The 24,383-nt window shown below is 40.8% G+C and overlaps 1 protein-coding gene across 3 annotated transcripts in view; it reads left to right on the forward strand.

Annotated features, from left to right (window-relative positions):
- DDR2 (discoidin domain receptor tyrosine kinase 2) overlaps positions 1-24,383 on the forward strand; it is a 161,862-nt gene that overhangs the window by 92,958 nt on the left and 44,521 nt on the right. For all 3 annotated transcript variants that reach the window (XM_059935227.1, XM_059935219.1, XM_059935235.1), the window contains one exon: positions 6,841-6,949. In XM_059935227.1, the coding sequence (XP_059791210.1) occupies positions 6,868-6,949 (82 nt within the window). In that variant the 5' untranslated portion in view covers positions 6,841-6,867. The remainder of the gene's footprint in view (positions 1-6,840; positions 6,950-24,383) is intronic.

Here is a 24,383-nt window from a genome sequence, read left to right on the forward strand (position 1 = left end):
ACCTAATGAAACTTAAAAGCTTTTGCACAGCAAAGGAAACCATAAACAAGATGAAAAGACAACCCTCAGAATGGGAGAAAACATTTGCAAACAAATCAATGGACAAAGGATTAATCTCCAAAATATATAAACAGCTCATGCAGCTCAATATTAAAAAAACAAACAACCCAATCCAAAAATGGGCAGAAGACCTAAATAGACATTTCTCCAAAGAAGACATACAGATGGCCAAGAAGCACATGAAAAGATGCTCAACATCACTAATTATTAGAGAAATGCAAATCAAAACTACAATGAGGTATCACCTCACACAGGTCAGAATGGCCATCATCAGAAAATCTACAAACAACAAATGCTGGAGAGGGTGTGGAGAAAAGGGAACCCTCTTACACTGTTGGTGGGAATGTAAATTGATACAACCACTATGGAGAACAGTATGGAGGTTCCTTAAAAAACTAAAAATAGAACTACCATATGATCCAGCAATCCCACTACTGGGCATGTACCCAGAGAAAACCATAATTCAAAAAGACACATGCACCCCAGTGTTCATTGCAGTACTATTTACAATAGCCAGGTCATGGAAGCTACCTAAATGCCCATCGACAGACAAATGGATAAAGAAGATTTGGTACATATATACAATGGAATATTACTCAGCCATAAAAAGGAATGAAATTGGGTCATTTTTTGAGACGTGGATGGATCTAGTGACTGTCATACAGAGTGAAGTAAGTCAGAAAGAGAAAAACAAATATTGTATATTAACGCATATCTGTGGAACCTAGAAAAATGGTACAGATGAACCGGTCTGCAGGGCAGAAATTGAGACACAGATGTAGAGAACAAACATAAGGACACCAAGGGGGGAAAGCGGCGGAGGGGTGAGGGGGGTGGTGTGATGAATTGTGCGATTGGGATTGACATGTATACACTGATGTGTATAAAATTGATGACTAAAAAAACCTGCTGTATAAAAAAATAAAATTAAATTTAAAAATTTAAAAAAATAAAAAGAAAAAAATAAAAATTTGTTGAGGGAAGGTCATATTAATTGTTCTTACCGTAATAAAATATAATTTTTAAAAATATTGCAAAGTACTTCTTTGTGCCTACCTCATTGTGCACATATGTAAATCTTTCCCTAGGGTAAATTATAAGTGAAATGTATGGATCAGAGTCTATATATAAGTTTTAAGTATCTTTTAATTTGTATACCCAGTGGCAGAGTATGAGAGTATCTATTTCTCCACACTACTGCCAAATTTCATAGTTTCACACAAAATTTTTGCCAATCTGATGGATAAAATTGGTATGCAACTACTGCTTTAATGTTTGTCTTTCTGATTCTAGTGAGGTTGAGTGCTTTTAGATGTTTACTGGCATTATATTTTTCCTCCGTTAAATGCTTTTTATTGATTTGGCCCATTTTTCTAGTGGTTTTTTAAAAAATGATTTATAGAGGTTATTTATTTATACCAGAAAAATACATGCACATTGTTTTGTTCTAAAATTTCAAATATTTATCTTAGCCTGTTGTTTGTCTATTAAGTTTATGATGTCATTTACCTCAAAGATGTTTTGAATTTTGATGAAAAAATTTATCATTCTTTTCATTTGTGGATTTTGCTTTCTATGTCTCATTTATGCAGGTTTTCCTTTAGCTCACAGTAGATTTTCAATATTTTCCAAAAATAATTTTATAGTTCTATTTTTACATTTTGGGCTCTTTATTTTTGTGTGAGATATGAAGATACCTTTATTTGTTTTTGAAAATGCTATTGAATCATCTGAAACTTTTCACTGATTCTAAATGCCCCTTTTCTCATATAGAAAGTTCCCACTTATATATGAGTTTTTTCTTGTGTATATGAGTATTGTCTATTCTCTTCATTGTTCTATTTATCTATTTATTTGTCAATCCTGTATTTAGGGAGGCCTTTCCTGACCACCTTACCTGAAATAGCCCTCATCCGTTCTCCATCACATTACAGCATTTTATTGTCTTCATGGCATGTATATCTTTTTAGGTTTCTTATTTATTTATTTGTTTGCTTGTGTATTATAAGCTCCATGATGACAGGGGTCTTCACTGCCTTTTTTAGCACCTAGAACAGCACCTAATAGACTTTCAGAAAATAGTTGCTGAACGAATGAATGAAGGCCAATGACTTTTTATTTTTATTTTTAAGGTTTGAATAAATTTTTTTCAAAGGAATTTGCACTGTTAACCAAAGAAGTGGGTAGAGAAGGACCTTTTGTCTTCTTGAAATTCTTCCATGTATGTTTATGGATTCTATTCACGTCACATTGCTTAAATATTGAACCTTTGGAAAAAATTCATTCAAAGAGGCAGTAAACGGTGATGTCTGTTTATTACAAACTTTGGAGATACTTCCTTTCAGGGTATGGAATTTGGAATAGCCAGATACAATCACTGAATATGTGGCTCAAGACAATCATTAATTCATTCTGCAACTATTTATCCAGCACTCTGGTAAGTGCTGGGAATGCAATGGTGAGTAAAATAAACATGGAGCTTATGGGGGTGCAGACATTAATATGACAACCACAGCAACGAATATACAATTATAAACTATGATCATTTCTACGTAGAAGAATTATAAGATTCTTTCAGTGCCTGTACAATCAAGGGGGTAAGAGAATATTTCACTGAGGAAGTAACCATTGAATGGAGATTTGAACCAGATGAAGAGAGGAATGAAACTTTTTAACAGAGGCCCTGAGGTGGTAGGAAATGAAAGAAAAAAATGAAAGAAGTCTGAAAGTAGCTAAATAGAAATGTTGAGCAGGAGTGTAGCTCTGGTGACGTAGCAGAGGCCAGATCAAAGGAAAGTGTAGTTTTTTAAGGAACCTCTATACTGTTCTCCATAGTGGCTGTACCATATGACCCAGCAATCCCACTACTGGGCATATACCCTGAGAAAACCATAATTCAAAAAGAGTCATGTACCAAAATGTTCATTGCAGCTCTATTTACAATAGCCAGGACATGGAAGCAACCTAAGTGTCCATCAACAGATGAATGGATAAAGAAGATGTGGCATATATACACAATGGAATATTACTCAGCCATAAAAAGAAACGAAATTGAGTTATTTGTAGTGAGGTGGTTGGACCTAGAGTCTGTCATACAGAGTGAAGTAAGTCAGAAAGAGAAAAACAAATACCGTATGCTAACACATATATATGGAATCTAAGGAAAAAAAAAAAAAGGTCATGAAGAACCTAGGGGTAAGACGGGAATAAAGACACAGACCTACTAGAGAATGGACTTGAGGATATGGGGAGGGGGAAGGGTAAGCTGTGACAAAGTGAGAGAGTGGCATGGACATATATACACTACCAAACGTAAAATAGATAGCTAGTGGGAAGCAGCTGCACAGCACAGGGAGATCAGCTCAGTGGTTTGTGACCACCTAGAGGGGTGGGATAGGGAGAGTGGGAGGGAAGGAGACGCAAGAGGGAAGAGATATGGGAACATATGTATATGTATAACTGATTCACTTTGTTATAAAGCAGAAACTAACACACCATTGTAAAGCAATTATACTCCAATAAAGATGTTAAAAAAAAAAAAAAAAAAGGAGAGTGTAGTATAATGACAAACAAAGAGAAAAACAAAATAAACAGCAACAGAAGGACCTAAGTGGATTTTAGAGCGATACAAACCCTGGGTTCATGTATGAGTTTTGGTGCCTATCAGCTGTGTAACCAGATCAGTTTTAACCTCTTCCTCCTCAATTACCTTACTGATGAAAACAAACCTCATTGGGTTACTGTGAATATTACATGAGGTAGTCCTTGGCACGTGTTAGATATCCATGGTATAGTTATAGTACTCCTAGGTTTGTTAATGGTTCTTTTGTGTTTGTTAGCTGCTGGACACCTTAATTTTAAGCAAACAAAGCAGAAATAATCACTGGTATTGGAGATTCACAGCCTGCAACCAAGTAAGTGTTTCCAAAAGAAAATTCAGTCAACACATTTTGAGCAACTTGTGAATCCTTAGTTCAGTTAAAAACTGTTTTTGAGAACCTCCTTTGTACGAGATATAATGTATTCTTTTGGAGATACAAGAATGAGTCATTTTGAAGCTAATTATTAAACGGGTAATTTTATAACAATGTTATGGAGGATCTAATAGAAGCAAATTCAGTGTATGAAGGGAATGAGGTGTAGGAGACAGTCCTTGAAGAAGGAACCACTGGGGAAGGTCATGGAGGGGAGAAAGTAATGGCCAAGAACCCACAAGGAAGGTGTCATGAAAGAGAATTGTAGCACTCTTCTTCAAAAGGCTGCTAAGAGAGGGTGGTTACCCAAGGCAGTGCTCGCAAGGCTGAATGGCTGCTCACAGGGAGCTCAGATCTTTGTAGAAGGACATCCTGGATCATGGTCATGGGTTAGTGCTAGACTACAGCCAAGATCAATGTCTCCAAGGTCTGCCTGTGTGTTTCTTTTCTGAGCATGTTTGTTTGTGGACTCATTTATAGAAACACAGTGTTCCTGCTGCTGGCAGTGAGTAGGCACTGAGACATATTTTATCTCTCCAAATCAATGTCATGAAATTATGGTCATCACCCTTTTGTTGTCTGTGGATCACTTGCCCCTGCCCCCTACCATGACGCCCCTTTAGTCTTTTGTGTTTGATTAGTTTTTGGCACCATCCCCTTCAGGCAGAACTATCTGAATACCTATGTTTTTTTCTTACCACTTTGGGTGGGTCAGAGTTCTACTGCCTAGAAAACATCATAGAAAGCTCCTATTTCCTCAAAAAAGTGTCTTAGCTATGTCATCCTATTATTTACTCTATTCCCATTATTGCCCATTAAAATCTTATTCATCCTTCAAGAATCTGATCAGATGCTGATTTCCTCATGAAACCTTTTCTGATCACTCAAGCTTAAAGGGATTTTGTCTCCCTTTATAATTTTGTTTTACATATTTTTTCTAACAGTGGATCCAGTGTCTGTTGACTATTAGTGTTACCTGGAAGAGACTTTCTTTTTTAAATAAACTTTATTCTTGAACAGTGTTATATTTACAGAATCATTGCAAAGATGGTACATAGATTTCCTATTTACCCACTACCCAGTTTCCCCTATTATTAACATCTTACATTAGTGTAGTACATATGTCGTAGTTAATGAACCAATATTGACACATCATTATTAACTAAAGTCTCTACTTTATTCAGATTTCCTCAGTTTTCCCCACATGTCCTTTTTCTGTTCCAGGATCCCATCCAGGATGTCACATTACATTTAGTCATCCTGTCTTCTTTGTCTCCCTTAGCTGTGTTGGTTTCCCAGACTTCCTAGTCTTGGGTGACCATGACAGTTTTGAGGATTATGTATCAGGAATTTTGTAGAATTTCCCTCAATTGAGATTTGTCTGATGTGTTTCTCATGATTAGGCTGGAGTAATGGGTTTTTGGGAAAAAGACCACAGAGGCTAAGTGCCATTCTCATCACATCATATCAAGGATACATACTATCAGTGTGACTTATCAAAGTTGATGCTAACCTTGATCATCTGGCTTGAGGTAGTGTTTGTCATGTTTCTCTACTGAAAAATTACCTTCTCCATTTCCATACTATACTCTTTGAAGAAAGTCACTGTGTACAGCTCACACTTAAGGAGTCGGGGGTGGGGAAGTGAGAGGGGTGGTTATGCACCACCTCTTTAAGAGTAGAGAGTATCTACATAAATTATTTAGAATTCTTTTGCATGAGAAATTTGTCTACTCTCCTCCATTTGTTTATTCAATCATTTATTTATATCAACATGGACTTGTAAATATTTATTTTATATCTTGAGTTATAATCCAATACTACTTTATTCATTTTGTTGCTTAAGTTGTTCCAGCTTTGGCCACTGGGAACTCCTTCTGTTGGCTCCGTGTTCCTTTGCCATATCCCCATCATTTTTGTGTATGCTTTCTCAATTTGGGGCACTAAAAATTCTCCAGGCTCATCTGGCACTAAAAGATTCTCCAAGATCATCGTATTTCCTGCCCTAGTCCTGGAATTAGCAGTTTCTCCAAGGAACCCTGGTTTCTTTTATTGGAGAATGGTATTAGAAGTCAAGATCTGGGTACTAGGTTTGCTCACTGCTCTTGGGGTGTCATTGCTTCTAGGCCCTCTTAGCTTATATAGCAAGGAGATAGATATATGTGTGTGTGTACTGTGTGTACACATATCTATAAATATTTCCATATGTGACCATCTATATCTCTATTAAGCTAAATGTGAGTTCATGCTGATGTCTCAACTCTAATCCATTAATAACATGGATTATTCTGGGGGAGCTTAAAAATACAGAATTTCAGGTATCATTCCAGAGCTAATAAATTAGGATAAATATTGACCTTACATCTTTTGAAAGGCAAACACATTAACGTCATTGAATGTTTTTCTTGGTTTAATACTGGAATCAATCTTAAAATTATGAAAACATTGTAAATGTAAGTTTTACTTTATCACCATTCACAATTTGGGTAAGTATTTATCTTACTAAAACTTTGTTACCCACCTATAGTTTGGCTAATTTTAATTCCATGAGTATATGATCTAATAGAGTTTGAAAATTCTTATATTACATAACTATTGAATGTCCCAGAGTCTGAAAATTCTTATAGTATGTGACTATTGAATGTCCCATTCAAGTATTAAAATTCGTGATTTAAAGTTCTGAAATAGAAATAAACACTGTAAGAACACAAAGATGCAAGCTGTGTTCATTCATGTCGAAAGTAACTGCCTCACTCATTTCCTCTCCTTGTCTTTCTTGTTTTCCTGCATTTTTGGTGGGCTGCAGGCTCCAGTTCCAACACCATCTTCTGAGATGATCCTGATTCCCAGAATGCCCTTGGTGCTGCTCCTGCTGCTGCCTATCTTGAGTTCTGCAAAAGCTCAGGTTAACCCAGGTAACACAGCCATTGCTCAGCCCCACGCTGGAAGACAGCTGAACACTCAAGCCCATCAATGTTCATCTTGGGAAAGGCACTGCTAAGGGGCCCAAAAGGTCATTCCTCCCTCCCTTTTTTTCCCTCCATGGTGAAACCTGGCCATAGCAGGAACAGAAATTACTATACTCTCTCTATGACATGTTGAATATTGTGAAAGGGCTTCTTATATGGAGTAGGGTAGAATAAAAGGAAAATTTTAAAAAATGGGAAATGGAAGAAGCAAACATTTGCTTCTTCATCTTCTGGGATACTGAAGGAGAGAATTTTTAGATAGCTTGGAGAAATTCTGCAGGTTGGTTTTCTAGTTATGTTTGGCTGTCTGAGGCCTGTATTTTACTTGGATGTCATGTTATGCTTTGGGGACCCTGGTCTTGTAGGATCTCAGGCAGTTTCTCTTTCCTACAGGGTGTGGCCATGCTCAAAAATAGGTATGTTAGTCCCCTTCCCCCAATTTTTAAAATTACATGTATATTTTAACTTTAAATTGAAGTATACAATTGTATCACTTGTCTATTACCATAGTAATGCCGCATAACAACTTATGCAAAATTGGTGATTTAGTCTGGTCTTTGTTGGACTATTCTTCTGGTCTCTTCTGGATTCATGCACATATCTGGGAGTAAGCTGGTTATTGGCTCATTGAGGATGGCCTTGGCTCTGACAACTGGGGCAACTTTGCTGTGCTCTCTTCCAGCAGATTAGTATAGATATGTTTTAATGGAAATTGCACAGCAGCTAGAGCAGAAAGGGAAACATGTAGCATGTTTCAAGCCAGTGCTTGAGTCATATTCTCTGAGATATCATTGTCCAAAGCAAGTCACGTGGCCAAGCCCAGAGTCAGAGTGGAGAGCACAAAAAAATTACACAGGGAAGGTCTGAATACCTTCAGGGAAGGGAAGTGTGAAGGGTTGAAGTCATTTTTTTCATTTTGCCACAAATATAAATATAGGAAAGTAGATATAGCATAAGTGCTCAATTTGATGAATTTTACAAACTGAGCACATCCATCTAAGCAGTATCCAGATTAAGAAACAGAACTGTACCAGCACTTCAGAAGCTCTCCTCACACTCTCTTTCAGTCAATTTTCCCCACCCTCGCCCCAAGAGTAGTCATTATTTTGTTTTCTAACAACATAAATTCATTCTTCCTGTTTTTGTACTTTATATAAGTGGAGTCATCTTTTGTGTCTGGCTTCTTTCATTCAATATTTTGTTCATGATATTCATCCATATCATTGCATGCAGTTGGTGAATGTTTCCATTGTTGTATATTATTATTTTATTTGAATATTTTATTTATTCAGTCTACTGTGGATGGGAATTTGGATCATTTCCAGTTTGAGCTCATTATGAATAAAGCTCCTGTAACCCTTCTTGTAAAGGTCTTTTGATAGAGGTATATACTCAAGTCAAAAGACTTGAGTATATACCTAGAAGTGACTTATATGTTTCATATAATCTGTTTTTCTACATGTGGCCAAAGAGTTTTCCAAAGTGATTTTACCAATATGACACCCCATGGCAGTGTATGAGCATTCCAGTGGCTTCATTCTATATTTGGATTCCTGAGGGCATTTTCATTTCCTCTTCTTCATATAGCATGAGTGTACATTTGTGAAATTCTCACCTTATTACTTTCTTATAATAAGCTTAGTTGGTGCATCTCAGATCTGAACTTTGACACCATTCTTTCATTTTTCTGCTTTGTATTCCTCTCACCTAGTTGAAGTCTGGTTGCCTCCTACTACATTTACCAAGCCCAGTGTCATTCTCCCTGCTTTGGTCTCCAAGGAAGAGTTGCTGTGAATGCACAGAATGGTAGGATGTTTTGGTGCTTGGCACACTCATAGAGACTGGTATGACATGAGGCTATTTAAATGACTAAACCAAAAGAGCTAGCCATCTGTGTTTGACAACATTGCTGTAGCCCTGGAACAGAAAACAGGCTGTTTGAAGACAGCAAGCAGTTATCTTTAAAACATTTTCCCCCATTCCTGGCATCAACTATTTCTACTGGCTCTTTCTGCCAAGGAAAAAGAAATAAAGGTCTTGACTTGCAAAGATCTTTATAGGAACATGGAATATTTGAGGTATGTTGAGGGGATAATACTTCCCTCTACCATTTCTGGTATTTTACCAAGTTAAGCTGGAGACAAGCAGTGGGAAGCAGTGAGTCTAGTCGCAAAGCTTGGGGTTCATGGAGGCTTAGGGCTCGCACACAATGATGAACTCAGAGTAGGTACATAATAAATGCGTGTTGATTTAAGGATGACTTTTCAGAAGTCCTTATTGGTGTCACCGAAGGACTGAAAGTAATAGAGTAAATTCTTGGCCAGTTAGATTTTCCCCACAGGCTGGCCATTTGGTATAAGTAGATGAAATGTTGGCGTTAAGTTAGGAGAATTGGGTTGTAAACAAATCTTATATACAATCTATTGTTAAAATATTGAAATATGTTTTAATGGATTATTAAGTATAATTATTGTTTGGCAAATAGTAACTGGGCTAAGCATTAAATTCAATTAATATATAAAGTCTAAAACAAACACTGATTTAAGCTCATTTTGAAGATTTCACCATGGCCATTGGTCAGTGAGTCTTCTGTCTTAGTATGACTTATTCATAATAAGGATATTGAATATTTAAAAATATCAATCTAGACAAAGAAGCAGAAGCCAACAGAGGGAGAATAATGTTGCTATTTAGAGAAATTCTCTACAACTGAGATCATAAGTGTCCTACAGTTGCCACCCCCATGGAGGCTGCGAGTAGTGCTAGTGTGATACAGGTCAAGGCATGAGGGCAGTTGGGCTGGTGGCTCACTGCTATGAAGCACTGGAGTTTTGACAGTGGCAGCAAAGCAGGTAGTGGGTCAGGTGATGTTAGTAGCATTTCCAGTAGTGGCAGTGTTGAAACTGGTATTGTCACTATGGGCTGCTGTGGAAGGTTTGCAAGTCCACATGGGAAATACTGACATACAGGTGTGTGTACATAGTCTTGAAGTGTGAAAAGTGTGCCTAGCCCTCTTCTAGCTGCAACAGTGCATCAGGGATTGGGACCTACTGACTGTCAGTTCAAGGAGGAAGTCATTGGAAAAGTTTGAGGCAGTTCCCTCTGTCAACATCTTGTCTCAGGAGAATCATTTAGCTATTGGCATCTGCATCAAAGAATCATACCAACAATTTCTGAACAACATTTCTACAAATCATCAAATGATTTGGATATTATTAGAACATTCTAATGAATGATTTGCAGTTCATTTGGAAAATAATATTTAACTCACTTAGAAAATTATTTTGAGAACAATCCTAGTTACAATCCCGGCTTGGTTTTTTTTTTTTTTTTTTTTCATTTAATTGAAGTGTAGTTGCTGTACAATATTATAGGTGTACAATGTAGGGATTCACAATTTTTTAAGGTTATACTCCATTTATAGTTATTATAAAATAGTGCCTATATTCCCCATTTTGTACAGTATATCCTTGTAGCTTGTTTTATACCTAATAGTTTGCACCTTTTAATCCCCTACTCTCCCCTCTGGTATTGCCCCTCCCTGCTTCTCTCTCCCCTCTGGTAACCACTAGTTTGTTCTTCATATCTGTGAGTCTGCTTCTTTCTCATTATATTCACTAGTTTGTTGTATTTTTTAGATTCCACATATAAATGATATCATACAGTATTTGTCTTTGTCTGACTTATTTCACTTAACATAATGCCCTCCAGTTCCATTCATGTTGGTGAAATGGCAAAATTTCATTATTTTTTATGGTTGAGTAGTATTCCATTGTATATATACACCACATCTTCTTGATCCATTCATCTGTTGAAAGACATTTAGGTTGCTTCCCTTGGCTTGGTCTTAAATTAGTTGCATAACACTAAGTCATTATATTTTCCTTTGTACTTTCTTAATCCTTTCACCAGTAGTAAAATGAAGTAGGATTAGATAATGTATGAGATCCTTTGTCACAAACCTACTATGATTTAGTGGTATGGGAACTTTACTGCCCATATTGGAAGATATTGCTAGGCTTTGGGCTTGGAAACAGGGTCCCTGAACTTGCATGGCTATTTGTAAGAAAGACCATTTGTCCCCAGCTCCCTGCCACTTCCCAGGCTCAAGGATCTAAAGCCTGAACTTCAGAAGAATCTTGCCTTTAAGGCTAAACACATAGGAGATAGCTGATGAATATTTTTACAATGTAAATCCTAAAATGCTCCCTAGTGAGAAGTTGAGTCCAGAAACCCTGCCCCAGCCTAGCCTGCAGGAGCTTCATAGTACTAGAAGCCACCTTCCCTAGGGCATCTTTTTCTCTAGAGGTGGGTCCAAGAGGAAACCTTTTAGACAGAAGAAATAGCACAAGCAATGGCTGGGAGGGAGGGAGAGTACACATGCAGGGTGATGAGCGAAGGACCCAATAGGGCAGTTTGCCATCCTCCGGTAGGGTCCGTGGGTCAAGAACCCTCTTTCTTAACTTGGGCTGGGGCTACTGGACTTAATAGGAGAGCCGAGGCTACCTCCATGGGAAATGGACACCTCTAGACTCCACAATGAAGTACAAGAATACGCCTGGCTATTGAAGTTGTTTCATCAGTCACCAGGGTCAGGCTCCTCCAGAATGTATAAAACCAGTGTTTCAGTGGCCATTAAGGGTCCAGAACCTTGTGGAGTTCCAGGTAGGAGGAAGAAATAGAAGTAACCTGGTTATCCTGAAAACCTAGTCCTGAAAACCTGAAGTCCTGAGGACTCACTCAGCCATCTAGATAACTGCTGTATGTGAAGAGCACAGGGGCAATTGGCTCCACTCTCCTGACTTGGCTTGTGACAACTACTTGTGGTTGGAAAAGGGAGGAACACCTCTTCTCCCCAACAGGCAACCCAGGCATTTAGGATCCATGGTACAGAGCCAGGGCAAGGCAATGCTGGGACTTCGCATTTCCATCCTAGATTTTCCCCGCATAGGAAGCAGGCAACTTGCTAGCAGTTCAGAGCTCTGGGGTGGGGGAGTCCTCCTTTGGTATCTGGAATGTTCCCACTTTGAAAGGAGGAACAAAGACATTAAGGGTTTGAGATTCAGAGAGGAGTTCTCCTACTGGCTCCAAATTGGTTTTCGGTTCATCCCTGTGGTTTTATTCTTTCCAGCATCAGTCCTGCATTCAGTGAGTTCTTAGGGTCTAGGGACCTAGAATCCTAGGCTATTCATGCTGCAATGAACCTTAGAAATATTTAAGTCCTTCCTTCTCATCTTACAGATAAAGGAACTGGGCATCAAAGGGGGTGAATGATTTGTCCATGACTGCACACATAGCTAATGGCAAAGCAGGGACCCCAGGTTTCTTCCACCAGACTACCCACTCCTCTGGGAGCCATTTGAGGAAATGATCTTTCTCTAATAATCATGTGTAGCTGGGCAGCCTCATGGTTTCCTTTCTGTGACTTCTGATGTACATTTATAGGGGTGAGAGGTAATTTGGGTTTGAGGGACAGCCTGAAGCCAAGGAATAGGGTAAGACAACAGGATCTTATAGAGGTCACACTTGGAACCTCGATCTTGTTAGCACACTCAGCAAGCAAGGCTAGAGCTAGAAGCCCTTCCGGACCAACTCACCCTTGCAAAGAAACCAAAGTACTGGAGATGCTCTGGTGCTTTCTGCACAGAGTTGCCCCCTTCTCCCCACTCCCTCGTCCCCCACCAAGGCTGATACCTGCTACATTACCTACACACATTTCCATACTGAAAAATCATTTTTGTTTCCCAGGGTTCTCATTATTCATTTTCTCCAGAGATGTGCTGAGAGGGTTTATGGGGCCTCAACTGTTAATCAGAATGTGGTGCTAGTTCCAGGTTTCTGAAATCAGGCCTGAGGTGCTAAGGCTGTGTGTTTGTATGTATGTGTACGTGTGTACCTTATATGGCTTGAGCAGGGCCCTGGGAAGGCACCTCCTGGGTTGAATTTCTCGTAAGTGAGCAATGCTAGCTGCTGCCCAGATTGGCTCTTTCTTGCTTGTATGTTTGTTGATCGAGTCTAGCCTCAGGGTGGCCTTTGGTATCCTTCCTGCCAGTAAAAGGATCTTTCTCTGGGGATAACAGGAACTCATTTGCCCCTTAAGCACTCTTAGTTGTGCCAAATGGGGGAAAAGAGAATGCAAATTTTGAAGAAGAATACCAACTAATATTTAATGAGCACTTAATATATTCCTGGTACCATTCTAAGTGGCATCAACAAATTTAATCTTCACAATCATCTTATGAAGTAGGTGGTATTGTTATTCCAGTTTCACCGAGGGGAAATTGAGGCCCAGAAACATTAGGTAACTCAAGATTATAGACCTAGCCAAGTAGCAGAGCTGGGATGTGATCCTCCTCCGGGGAGCACATTCTTGACCTCTGTGCTCTACCGCCTCCTGGAGTGTTAGACTCACTGAATGTTTGTGCTACCCAATCACATCAAGTCTCCAATGTCATGCTGGCTGAGATGGTGAAGGTATGAGTGTGACCCAGAGATAAAGGAATTTGCCAGTCTCAGTGAAAAGAGGAAGGGAGAGCACTGAGCTCAAGTAAAGGCACAGAGCCACAAATAGAAAAACAAGAGGCTGGAGGTGGTTGTCACTGAGGGGTCATAGGGCAAAGATGAGGTCAAGGTGTTGCCAAAAACAGGAACCACATGATTTTTAGGATCCTCAGTATGTGACAAGTGTTTCCAATCAAAGGCTTTGCCTTCACCCAGTGATAATGAAAGGCTGTGCCAATGTCTTCCCTCCCAGGATGCACGTTCCTTTTGCTGTAAGATTTCAACAAATCTGGGATCAGGACATTCTAAATCTAAACAAGCAATAAGCTTCTCTGGGCCCTCTTTCTAGATTGTCCCCTAAATTGGTGTTTCTTCTTGACCCTGAGGTCATATTATAGACAGCGTGGAGAGTATGTGCTGACAGCAGAGTGTGAGGACAACAAAGATGGTGAAGAGACCACAGCAACTGAGAGATCTAGATTCTAGTTCCAGCTCTGTCACTATCTAGCTTAGTGACTTTAGTTAAATCTCTGCACCTCACTTTGCTCCCTTATAAAATGGGAAGAATAAACTCTGCTTTCTGCACTTCACAGGGTTACTATAGGGAGACCAAATGAGATAATGAAGTCAATGGGCTTTGGAAAGTTATATGCAAATATCAAGGGTTGTGATTTGTTACTTTTGGAAGAGAAGGAAATTAAAATAACCCAAACACTATAAAACAATAGTTTCTATCAAGCAGATGATGGAGGAGGAAAGAGAAAAAGTGTTCATTAGTGACTATTATCATCCCTTGTGGTCTCCAAGAGAGACTCAAATTACCTTTGGAGAATAGGGGTTTCTAACAGCCCTGAACTCCGGCCATCCTAATTCCAAGGGATTCAGGGCCGTGTGCCCAGGCTGAGCATATCCATGACGGTGTATTTTTTCTGGGGAGAATAGTGTGATTGTTGACTTAGCTCTTGGTCTTAGCCAACAGGCCTCTGAAGAGCATGGATGTGGTAAGATAGCCCTCCCAGAATTTTTCAGTGGTTTGGACACATACACAGTAAAGTAAAGCAAAAGTTAAGACATTCAAAACAATGAGGGTTTTGGAGCGGGGGGGACTTAAGTGGGAGGTGGTGAGTTGTTAAAAAGTATGCAACTTCTTTTTTTCCTGCTTCACAGATGTTTATGACTTTGGCTATTATCTTATTTGGTGTGGTGTCGATCTCTTGTGTCCTCATGACGGACACCTATCACAGTGCTTGGCTTATAGAGACAATCAATAAATATTTAAGGAATAAAAAGAAGGCAGGAAGGAAGGGAAGTTAAGAAGCTCCCAGGCTTCTCTGTTTTTTTCTACAAAAATGGATCTAAATTATGCCATGTGAGACTTGATCTCACAAAGATGTTCAGAAGCTGAGAAGAGACCATATGATATCATCCCTTTAAATGACGGGAGTGCAAAGTAGAAGGATGATAGACTGAAGTTCCCTGAGCTGCAGCTACTAATGTGCAGTAAAGAGGTCCAGCCTCTGATGTCCGAGGGCTGAGAGAGCCCTTCGCCTTGCAGAGGTAGAGTGCAGCCCCTGTTTATTCCTAAAAGCTTAAGGTCTCCCTCCTTTGGCCTGTGGGCAGAGCATTTTAGTGGTTATAAATAAAGAAAAATGTGCTTAAGTTTACCCAAATACGTGTAAAGCTTTTACTCTTGACTTTTCAAGGGAGGGATTCAGATTTAATCTTTTGGGTGCTGTAAGCTGTAGTCAATATATAAGGTCTAACAATGAAGAGTATCTTCTATGTATAAGCATTGCTAACTTAAGAAATGGTTCATCCTGGCATAAGAGAAGCCCTGGCTATGGGGACAGGCTAAAACCACCTTGAGAAAGCTATAATATTAGTTTGTTTGTTTCTAGTAGGTTAGACCAATACTTAGGACTTTGCCATAGCTTTTCTTCTTTTTTTTTTAATTTATTTATTTATGACTGTGTTGGGTCTTCGTTTCTGTGTGAAGGCTTTCTCTAGTTGTGGCAAGCGGGGGCCACTCTTCATCGCGGTGCGCGGGCCTCTCACTATCGCGGCCTCTCTTGTTCCGGAGCACAGGCTCCAGACGCGCAGGCTCAGTAGTTGTGGCTCATGGGCCCAGTTGCTCCGTGGCATGTGGGATCTTCCCAGACCAGGGCTCGAACCCATGTCCCCTGCATTGGCAGGCAGATTCTCAACCACTGCGCCACCAGGGAAGCCCACCATAGCTTTTCTTATTGAGGAACTTGCTCAATAGTGATGGATGGCTATCCTACTACTACTACAACTATACGACTAGTGCTGCTACTGCTACTACTACTACTACTGCTACAACTACTAATGATAACAGCAACAACGACATGGCATATCTATGGCTACTGGTTGTGTTTCTTGATTAAGTAAAATTAATCCTTAATTTCTTTTATGAGGATGAATCTAAATTCCTCTCTTGAAGTGCCAAGAGTAAGAAATTTACAAATACTGGGGTAAATTCAAACAAATTTTTCTTTATTTATAACCATTAAGATGTCCTGAAATTGACTTGGCCCACTTCTCTGTGAGGCTGGGGTGGTCTTCTCTTTAGAAATGTGTTTGGATCTTTGATTTTCTTAAGAGGAGGTGAACCCAAAGTCCAGATTGGCCAACAGTGAAAGCAGTTGGATCTGCCTTTACTTGGTAGGGTAGAATTTCTTCACTCTGGGCAATTGGTAAGGGTATAAGATTGGATTCTTGGTTATTCAGTGCTTTTTAAAAACTCTTGTGTTTTCTCTGTGGCCTCTCTTCCTGGTGGGTCCTGAACTCTAATCTTTGTTTTGTCAGACTCAAAAACTCAGTTCAGCCCTTCAGAGGGTTTCTCCTTAGGTTTCTCCACTGCGTCTCTACACAGCCCCATCATTTGGCAAATGTGCTGAGCAAGAAAAAAGCCGCCTGCTAGAAGGATCCCAGGTCTACTTCAAAAGCTCTTAGATTTTGTCCTCTAGTGACCCTCTAACCAGTGCAAAGCCCAGAGTCAGCCTCTTGCCCTTGCCTCCAGTTGACAAAGGGCTACACATGACTACAGAAGTTATGCCACCTGTCAGATTCTCCCTTCTCTGAAGCTTCAGTTTCTCTGTTCTCACTACCTCAGCAGCAATCAGATGCCTTCAAGTAGATGATTTGTGAATTTTATTCAGTTCTTCCAGTTATCCTCAGGGGGAGGGTTACTGCAAGCTACTCCATGCCACCTGGAAACAGAAATAAAAAGTTAACTTTTATCTCGTTGCCGTTGTGATTCATATTAACTGATTATGCTTTGCTTTTCGAATTGGCTAGTAGGAAGCTCAGAGACAAATTTGAGGCCCATCACCAGCAAAAGGTATAGAACCAAATGTAATATTTTGGATATAAACCTTAGCTCCATCTTATCTTATTGTCCCTGTTCTCTTTCCCCTTACCCACATTTTTCCACTTGTTTGTTTGTTTATTTATTTACTTAATATCTTATACAGCTTTGGAAGTCGATTCCAATCTTTTTTTTTTAGAATGAATCAGAGTAAAAATAGTTAAGAAAATAAATAACACCTAACCTTTATTAAATGTTACTGTTCTAAGCATTACTCTGTTCTAAACATTACTATCTAAGTACTTGACATATATAACTCATATTTCCTTACAACATTCTTATAAACAAGTACTATTATTACTGTTAAACTGAGAGGCTTAAAGTTTAATTAATCTTCCTAAGGCCATAAAATCTTTTAATTGCTTAAGAAAACGTGAATGTAATATCCCCTCTCCTTCTCCTAGATATCATTTACTGAGCCCTATTGCCTTCCAGGAAGTGTGCTAAGTTCTTTGCATACATTATATTAAATCTCCACAACAACCCTGCTTGGCAGGATTATTAAAAAACTAGGAAGTTGAGGTTCGGAGAGGCTTAGTAACTTGTCTTGGGGGTCCCGCAATTTGGAAATGGCAGAATCAAGTTTTAAGCATAGACCTGTTTTGATTCCAAACTATGCCGCGGCTTTCTTCTCAACTCCTGACTCATGGCTACCCAGCTGTGTCTTCAACCTACCTCCCTGTTGAGGGAATGAACACACTATTTTACTACGAGTCTTTCGCTGACCTTGTTAACCAGGAAGAAGAACATATCTTGTCTGACCCTCATCTCAGTACCCGGAAATCCAGTATAACTTGGGGACCCGTATTCTGGAGCTCTGCAATAACTGTTTCTGGAAAATACTTTGGGCTTTTAGGAAAACTACAATTCTAAAGAACTGTTCCTAAGGGGAATTTAGACTTGGGCAAAAGAGGTCTTGGCAAAATAACTTCATTGTACCTAGAGGAACCCAAATAATTTTTCTTGGCACCTAGCAAGATCCCTTTATGTAGATATTTACCTGCACAGTGAACCAGTCTGAAGTAGCCTGCTAGGTAGAGCTTATGGAGAGAAGGGGCCCAAATAACAGCTTCTTTAACTGGATCACCTTGTCCTCTCTGGAGCTGAAAAAACTAGGTCATGGCAGCCTGAGCTTGAAGAAAGAGGAACCAGGGATCAGGGGATCTGAATTTCAGTCCTGATTACCCTAGTCAGCTGTGCATCCTTGAGTAAGTCAATTCACATTTCTGGGCCTCAGAGATTCTGATATTTAACATGGAGCCGTTGAAGGGATTGGTTTCCTAAAGTCCTGGCTCTAAGGTTTTATGGTTGCAAATGTTCCTTTAGGCCAGAGACTGTCTTGGGTCCCCTGGTTGACCCTAATAACTGCACCCCACCCCCGTCAGTCTTACCTTGCCTGTGCCCAGAGAGGCCCAGCTGTCAGCTCTTCGTGCCTCAGGCCTTCTGTGTGTCGTGTGTGTGTTTTCTTGGAAGCTGCATATAGGACACTCATTGATGGGGGCCTGTGGTCTGGAGCTAACAGTGAGATGGTAAACATCATGGAACAAGCAGCCCTTTCAGGCTCTCAACTTTGGCAGCACAGTGTGAAAATAATTCTTGGAAGCTGGGGCCTGGTGGCCGCTGCTTCTCCTCAGCCTGCCTGCCAGGTTCTACCAGAGCTCAGGATGGACCAAGCTCCCGCCTGGGCATGTAGCAGCCAGTACTGGTAGTTTTCCACTCCGAGAAACTGGAAAAGTGAGTTGGCTTCTCTGTCCAGGAGACTGGTGGATAGTGGAGGCATCAGGAAACCACCAAGACAACTCAGCAGGCAAAATCAGGTGATACTTCTTTGCTGCAGGGTCTCTTGCTTCCCTTGCTATTTTCTGCCTTTTCATGCTGCTTTATATTTCATAATGTGGAGCTCAGAGGCAGATGGATGGGCTCTGATAAACAATGAGGTAGGCTTGAGGGAAATTAAGGGGACCTGACAATTAGGACTTGGGCCTACTTGGCAATTCTGAGTCTTTGCTATTGGCTGGGATCCCTTCCACAGAAGGAGTTTACCAAAAATAGTCATATTCAATAGGAAAACCACATTGGTACTGCTAAGAAGTGCCACGTTGGCTGCCCTGGGCCAAGGTTCATCCTGGTTCCAAAGACCCACTAGGATGAGAAAGGCCATCCAAGATCATCTTGTCTATTTTCCTGTGTCCTTTCTCTGAGGCCCCTGGCAATACTGATTCATCAAGACACTTTGCCTAATGGCTGCTTTGCTGGCTCTTGTCTCTGAATTCCCTTTCCTCATCCTTATATTCCTTGGTCTCAACTTCTAGACCTCCAGCCCCACTCCATTGTCTGAAGAGGGTTTGTAACACTTGTGGCCCAGAGCCTTATTCTAGCTTGAGCTGGGGATCCTCCACTGACTAATATTCATGTCAGAACTTCTCTTCCTTTCATGCAAATGCCCACAAAGCCCTTGAAAGAGCATCCCTGCTGCTCACTCTCCTCTGGAGATGGCTGTGAGCTGGGAACAAGATGGCGCTCACTCTGACAAATCTTGACCCTTGTCGGGGAAATGCAACTGAGCAGGGTAGTTTTTCAGCAAACATGGGCTGAGTATCTTTTGTGGCCAGGCACTTTGGGAGGTTCGGGGGCAGAGAAATGAATCAGTTGCAGCACCTGCTCTGAAGAATTCAACTTGTGGTTAAGTTCACAGACTCCATTCATCCATTGTTGCATTCATCCTTCTGTCCATCTACCCATCTCTCTACCTCTTTGTCTACTTATTTACTTGCCAAATGTGTGTTGAGCATCTAATGGTGCTCTGTGTTGGCAGATGGTGAGGGGGAAAAGAAAGAATCTGATATGATTACTATTCTCAAAATTGCTTACAGTTTCAATAAGCAGGTAAACAAGCACAAGTAAAATGGAAACTCTCTGGCGAAGGTTGTTACCTAAAAGAACCCCCCATTTTCCCCACCATCACTTTTATCCTCATACCATGTTTTAGTGTTTTCCATAGTTTTGTCACACTACCTGAAATAGTAATAGCTAATAAGAACTATAGTCAAATAGACAATTTGATTGCCTATTTTTTTTTTAATTTATTTATTTATTTTTGGCTGTATTGGGTCTCCATTGCTGTGCGCGGGCTTTCTCTAGTTGCGGCGAGCGGGAGCTACTCTTCCTTGCGGTGCGCGGGCTTCTCATTGCCGTGGCTTCTTTTGTTGTGGAGCACGGGCTCTAGGCACGTGGGCTTCAGTAGTTGTGGCACGCAGGCTCAGTAGTTGTGGCACGCGAGCTCAGTAGTTGTGGCTCTTTGGCACTAGAGCGCAGGATCAGTAGTTGTGGCACACAAGCTTAGGTGCTCTGTGGCATGTGGGATCTTCCCTGAACAAGGCTTGAACCCGTGTCCCCTGCATTGGCAGGCAGATTCTTAACAACTGCGCCACCAGGGAAGCCCTGATTGCCTATTTGATTGTTGCAAATCTATTGCCTTTTTTCTGTCTCCCCTACCAGAAAGTAAGGTCCATGAGATAAATCATTTTCTCTATCTTCTTCACTACTCTACCTTCAGAATAGTACCTTACACAGAGCAGAACCTTATTTGTTAAATAAATACACAAATAGTCATTAAATAAATATACTTGTTAAATAAATCCATGAACAAATCCATGAATAAATCCATGAATAAATCCATGATAGGTTGCAATAAAATATGTAATGGCCCAGGCTTACAAGGAAGTCTCAGATGTCTGCTGCCTGGTTAAATGTCATTAGTAGGGGCTATCCTTCTCTGACTTCCCAGGTCTTTGTTTTTAAGTTCTGTAATAATAAACAACATAAAACTCTTCTTTTACCACTTTTTCAACAGATATTTATTGAGGACTCAGTTAACGCCAGACACCCTACTAGAAACTAGAGAGACAACAGAGAGAAAGATAGTCAGGATCCTGCCCTCAAAACATGTACTGTTTAGTGGGGAGACTGAAATTAAACAATTATTTGTTCTACAAGTGTGAAAGGTGCTATAAAGGAAAAGCAGTGCGTTATAAGCATTTAACAGAGATTTCTAATTTAGCTGGGGGCTCAGAGGAATTCCCTAAGGGAGGCGTGGTCTGAGAGCTGGAGAATGAGCAGGAGTTAGTAGGTAAAGGAGGGGAAAGGAAGAACATTTCAGGCAAAGGGTACATCATGTTTAGAGAGACCTCGAGGCTGGAAGGTACTTTGTGTCATTGTGAAGTTGAAATAAGACCAGTGTGCTGGAATATAGAGAGCAAAGATCTGGGATGTCCCAAGATGAAGCCACATTATCCTGAGAAGAATGAGAAGCTGTTAGAAGGTTTATGTTAGGATAAGGCTTTAGGAAGCTCACCTGTGCTACTATATGGAGAAGGGACAATAGGGGAACCAGGAAGAAGAGCTAGAAGGCATTATAGTTGTCCACATGTGAGATGGTGGAGGTTGGGCCCTGCATAGGAGGTGTGGGGAAGGAGAGAAATAGCTGGACTTAAGAAATTTGCAGGTGATAAATTTGTGGGATTTACTGATGGGCCCAGTGATTCTCAGAGGCCAAGTTTACATCTCACCCCTTGATTGCCTCTTAGCAGGGGTAACATGTCACCTATCATCCTGAATTCCTCCTCTCCAATAACACTGTATCCATCTCCAGGCAGAGGTTCAGAGACCCTGCTCCTGACTCAGGGAGAGCCCTTCTAGTTTTCGTCAATGTTGTTGCCGCTCTGCTGTCTACACGCAATCGGCTCAAACCCTTCTGTGTGATGCTTCGGTGTGATGGAAGGGCTGGAGGGGATGAGGACGAAGGGAGCTCTGACACATTTGCATTTTTTTATGTGGAGAGCTGAAGCCTCGTCTTCTCCCCCGGGTCCTCTAATTATCAAACTTGATTGTGCATCAGAGTCACCTGGAGGGCTGGCGACACCATACCTTGCTGGGCCCCATCCCCAGAGTGTCTGATCCAGTAGGACTGGGATGGAGACTGAGAATTTGCATTTCTAACAAGTTCCTGGGTGATGGCGATGCTGCTGGTCCTGGGAGCATACTTTGAGGACCAGGGCTCTACCACAGCGATAGATAAGGAGAACAGAGCCTTCGGGAGGGAGCTGATACTCCTTTACACCCAGGAGAGTATCCTATGTGGGATCTCAGTCTCTCTCGTTTCCTCTTTCTCTGTTAAACAGGGTAAGTTCTTGTAAGACTTTAGTTAGAACACAAAATAGAAAGGATCCCTGAGCCCGGGAAATATAATGGAACTGAAATGTTCCATGAAGGCAGCTACAGCAGCAACATCTCTGTTGAAACTTCTAGGTTGCTGTTCCCGGGATAAGCAGCGCCTTGGTGGGGAAGTTCTTTGCAACAAGATCATGATTCACCCCGTGCGACCCTCCTTCCCCATTTCTGGTTTACTTTAGATGTTCCAGGAAGCAGTTCTCATTACACTCATGGCTCAGTGACTAGAGATACATGATAGCCAGGAATGAAAGCCCAGTGGGACTGTGAATGAGGATTTCTCTGGCTGTCTGGCGGAGTCCCAGAGGATCATCCTGGGTCCAGGCTGGGAGGGATCTGGGAGCAGTGTGGTTGCACAGCAGAATCACCCGGGAGACTTTAGAAATATGTAGGTTCCTGGGCTCAGCTTCAGATATGCCAAAAACAAATCTCTAAGAGGAGGCTCATAAATATGTATTCTAGAACATCCCCAAGTGATTCTAAAGTAATTGGTCCATGGACTGGCTTTTGAGAAACACTGCCTTAGAGAACGTCTACTCTGACTCCCTTGTTCTCCACAGGAAGAAACTGAGATCTAAAGAGGATGTGTGGAGTTTGCTCAGATCCTGCATAGTTTAAATCAGGGGTCCCCAACCCCCAGGCCTCGGACCGGCACCAGTCCGCGGCCTGTCAGGAACTGGGCCGCACAGCAGGAGGTGAGCAGTGGGTGAGTGAGCAAAGCTTCATCTGCTGCTCGCTCTCCATCGCTCCCCATTGCTCGCATTACTGCCCGAACCATTGGTCGCATTACCGCCTGAACCGTTCCCCCTACCCCCCACGCCCCACCCCCTCCCTGCCCCTCATCCATGGAAAAATTGTCTTCCATCAAACCGGTCCCTGGTGCCAAAAATGTTGGGGACCGCTGGTTTAAGTGGAAGAGCCAGGAATGAATTTGAAATCACTTGATTTTCAGAGGTTGTATAGTTTAGTGAGGTCACAGCCTCTAGAGTCAGATTCTAATCTGAGTTAGTATTTCCTCAGTGAAAGGTCTTGGGCAGTTATATAAACTCTTACTAGTAAAATGGGTAATAAGTGGGAAACTTGAAATAATGAGTGACAGAATTCTTATCTCGTTGCCTGCACTTGATAAATGCTTCTAAATGGATGCTATTCTTACCATATTTCATCGAATTTAAGAAACTGCTGACTCTAAGATGTATCATTACTTTCTGTGCCTCTAAGGAAAAAACAAAACAAAACAAAACTATCTATGACTCACTATTTGCTTGCAAGATGCACTCAGATTTGTAAAGATGTTAGCATGTGAAAAAAAAAAGGGAAATGTGGTATTCCAATTCTCTTTCCTCCACCCTACGAAGGTTATTATGTTATTAAATTAAATACTTCAACAATAAATGCAGATTTCTGAAGAAGAAGCACACAGTGTGCTAGAAGAACAGCAAAGAGGCCAGCATGGCTGACAGGAAGGGTAGGGTGGAAACGAGGTCCAGGACACTCAGGGCACAGATGATGTGTAAGGATTTTGAATTTTATTATGAGTGAGATGGGAAGTTAATGGAGTGCTTTGAGCAGAAGAGTTACATGATCTGATTTACATTTTAGTAGATACATGGGACAAAAGCAGGCCAGTAGGAGGTTCTTGTTCTCTTCTTGGTGATAGGGGACAGTGAATCTGCCTAGATTGGTAGCACAATATTTGCAAAAGGTAGGTGGGATACAGGAATATTTTTAGAGTAGCTAATAGGATTTACTATCACCTGATGGACTGGATATGAAGTATGAAAGGAGTCAAGGATGGGCCTCAAGATTTTTGGCTCAAGTCATTGGAAGAATGGAGTTGGCTGAAATGGAAAAAGCTAGGGAATGAGCTTTGTAGGGAGACTATATTTTACTCAACTTTCTTCTTATTCCTGATCTATATCTATCTCAAAGGTTTACCTTCTGTTTTCGATAAATGTTTTTTAAGCACCTATTCTCTCCCCAGATGTGCACTGAGAAACAAAAGAAATCAAAACAAACAAGATACAGTCCTTTTATTTTTCCCTCCAAAAGTTTGCCATCTGTAGGGGAGATAGGACTCACAGAAATAATTATATTACATAGGAGTCTGTACCTACTGCTCTAACAGAGATGTTGAAAATGTCACAAATCAGAGGAAGGAGAAATTTATTGGAAGTGGTACTATCCTCCCTCAGAAATGCTTGCTTTAGTTGAGTATGAGTTCATTAGCCTGCAAAAGGAGGGTGCTAGATAATAACTTAG

This window comes from Balaenoptera ricei, chromosome 1 (assembly GCF_028023285.1).
Source record: "Balaenoptera ricei isolate mBalRic1 chromosome 1, mBalRic1.hap2, whole genome shotgun sequence".
NCBI classification, from domain to species: domain Eukaryota; kingdom Metazoa; phylum Chordata; class Mammalia; order Artiodactyla; family Balaenopteridae; genus Balaenoptera; species Balaenoptera ricei.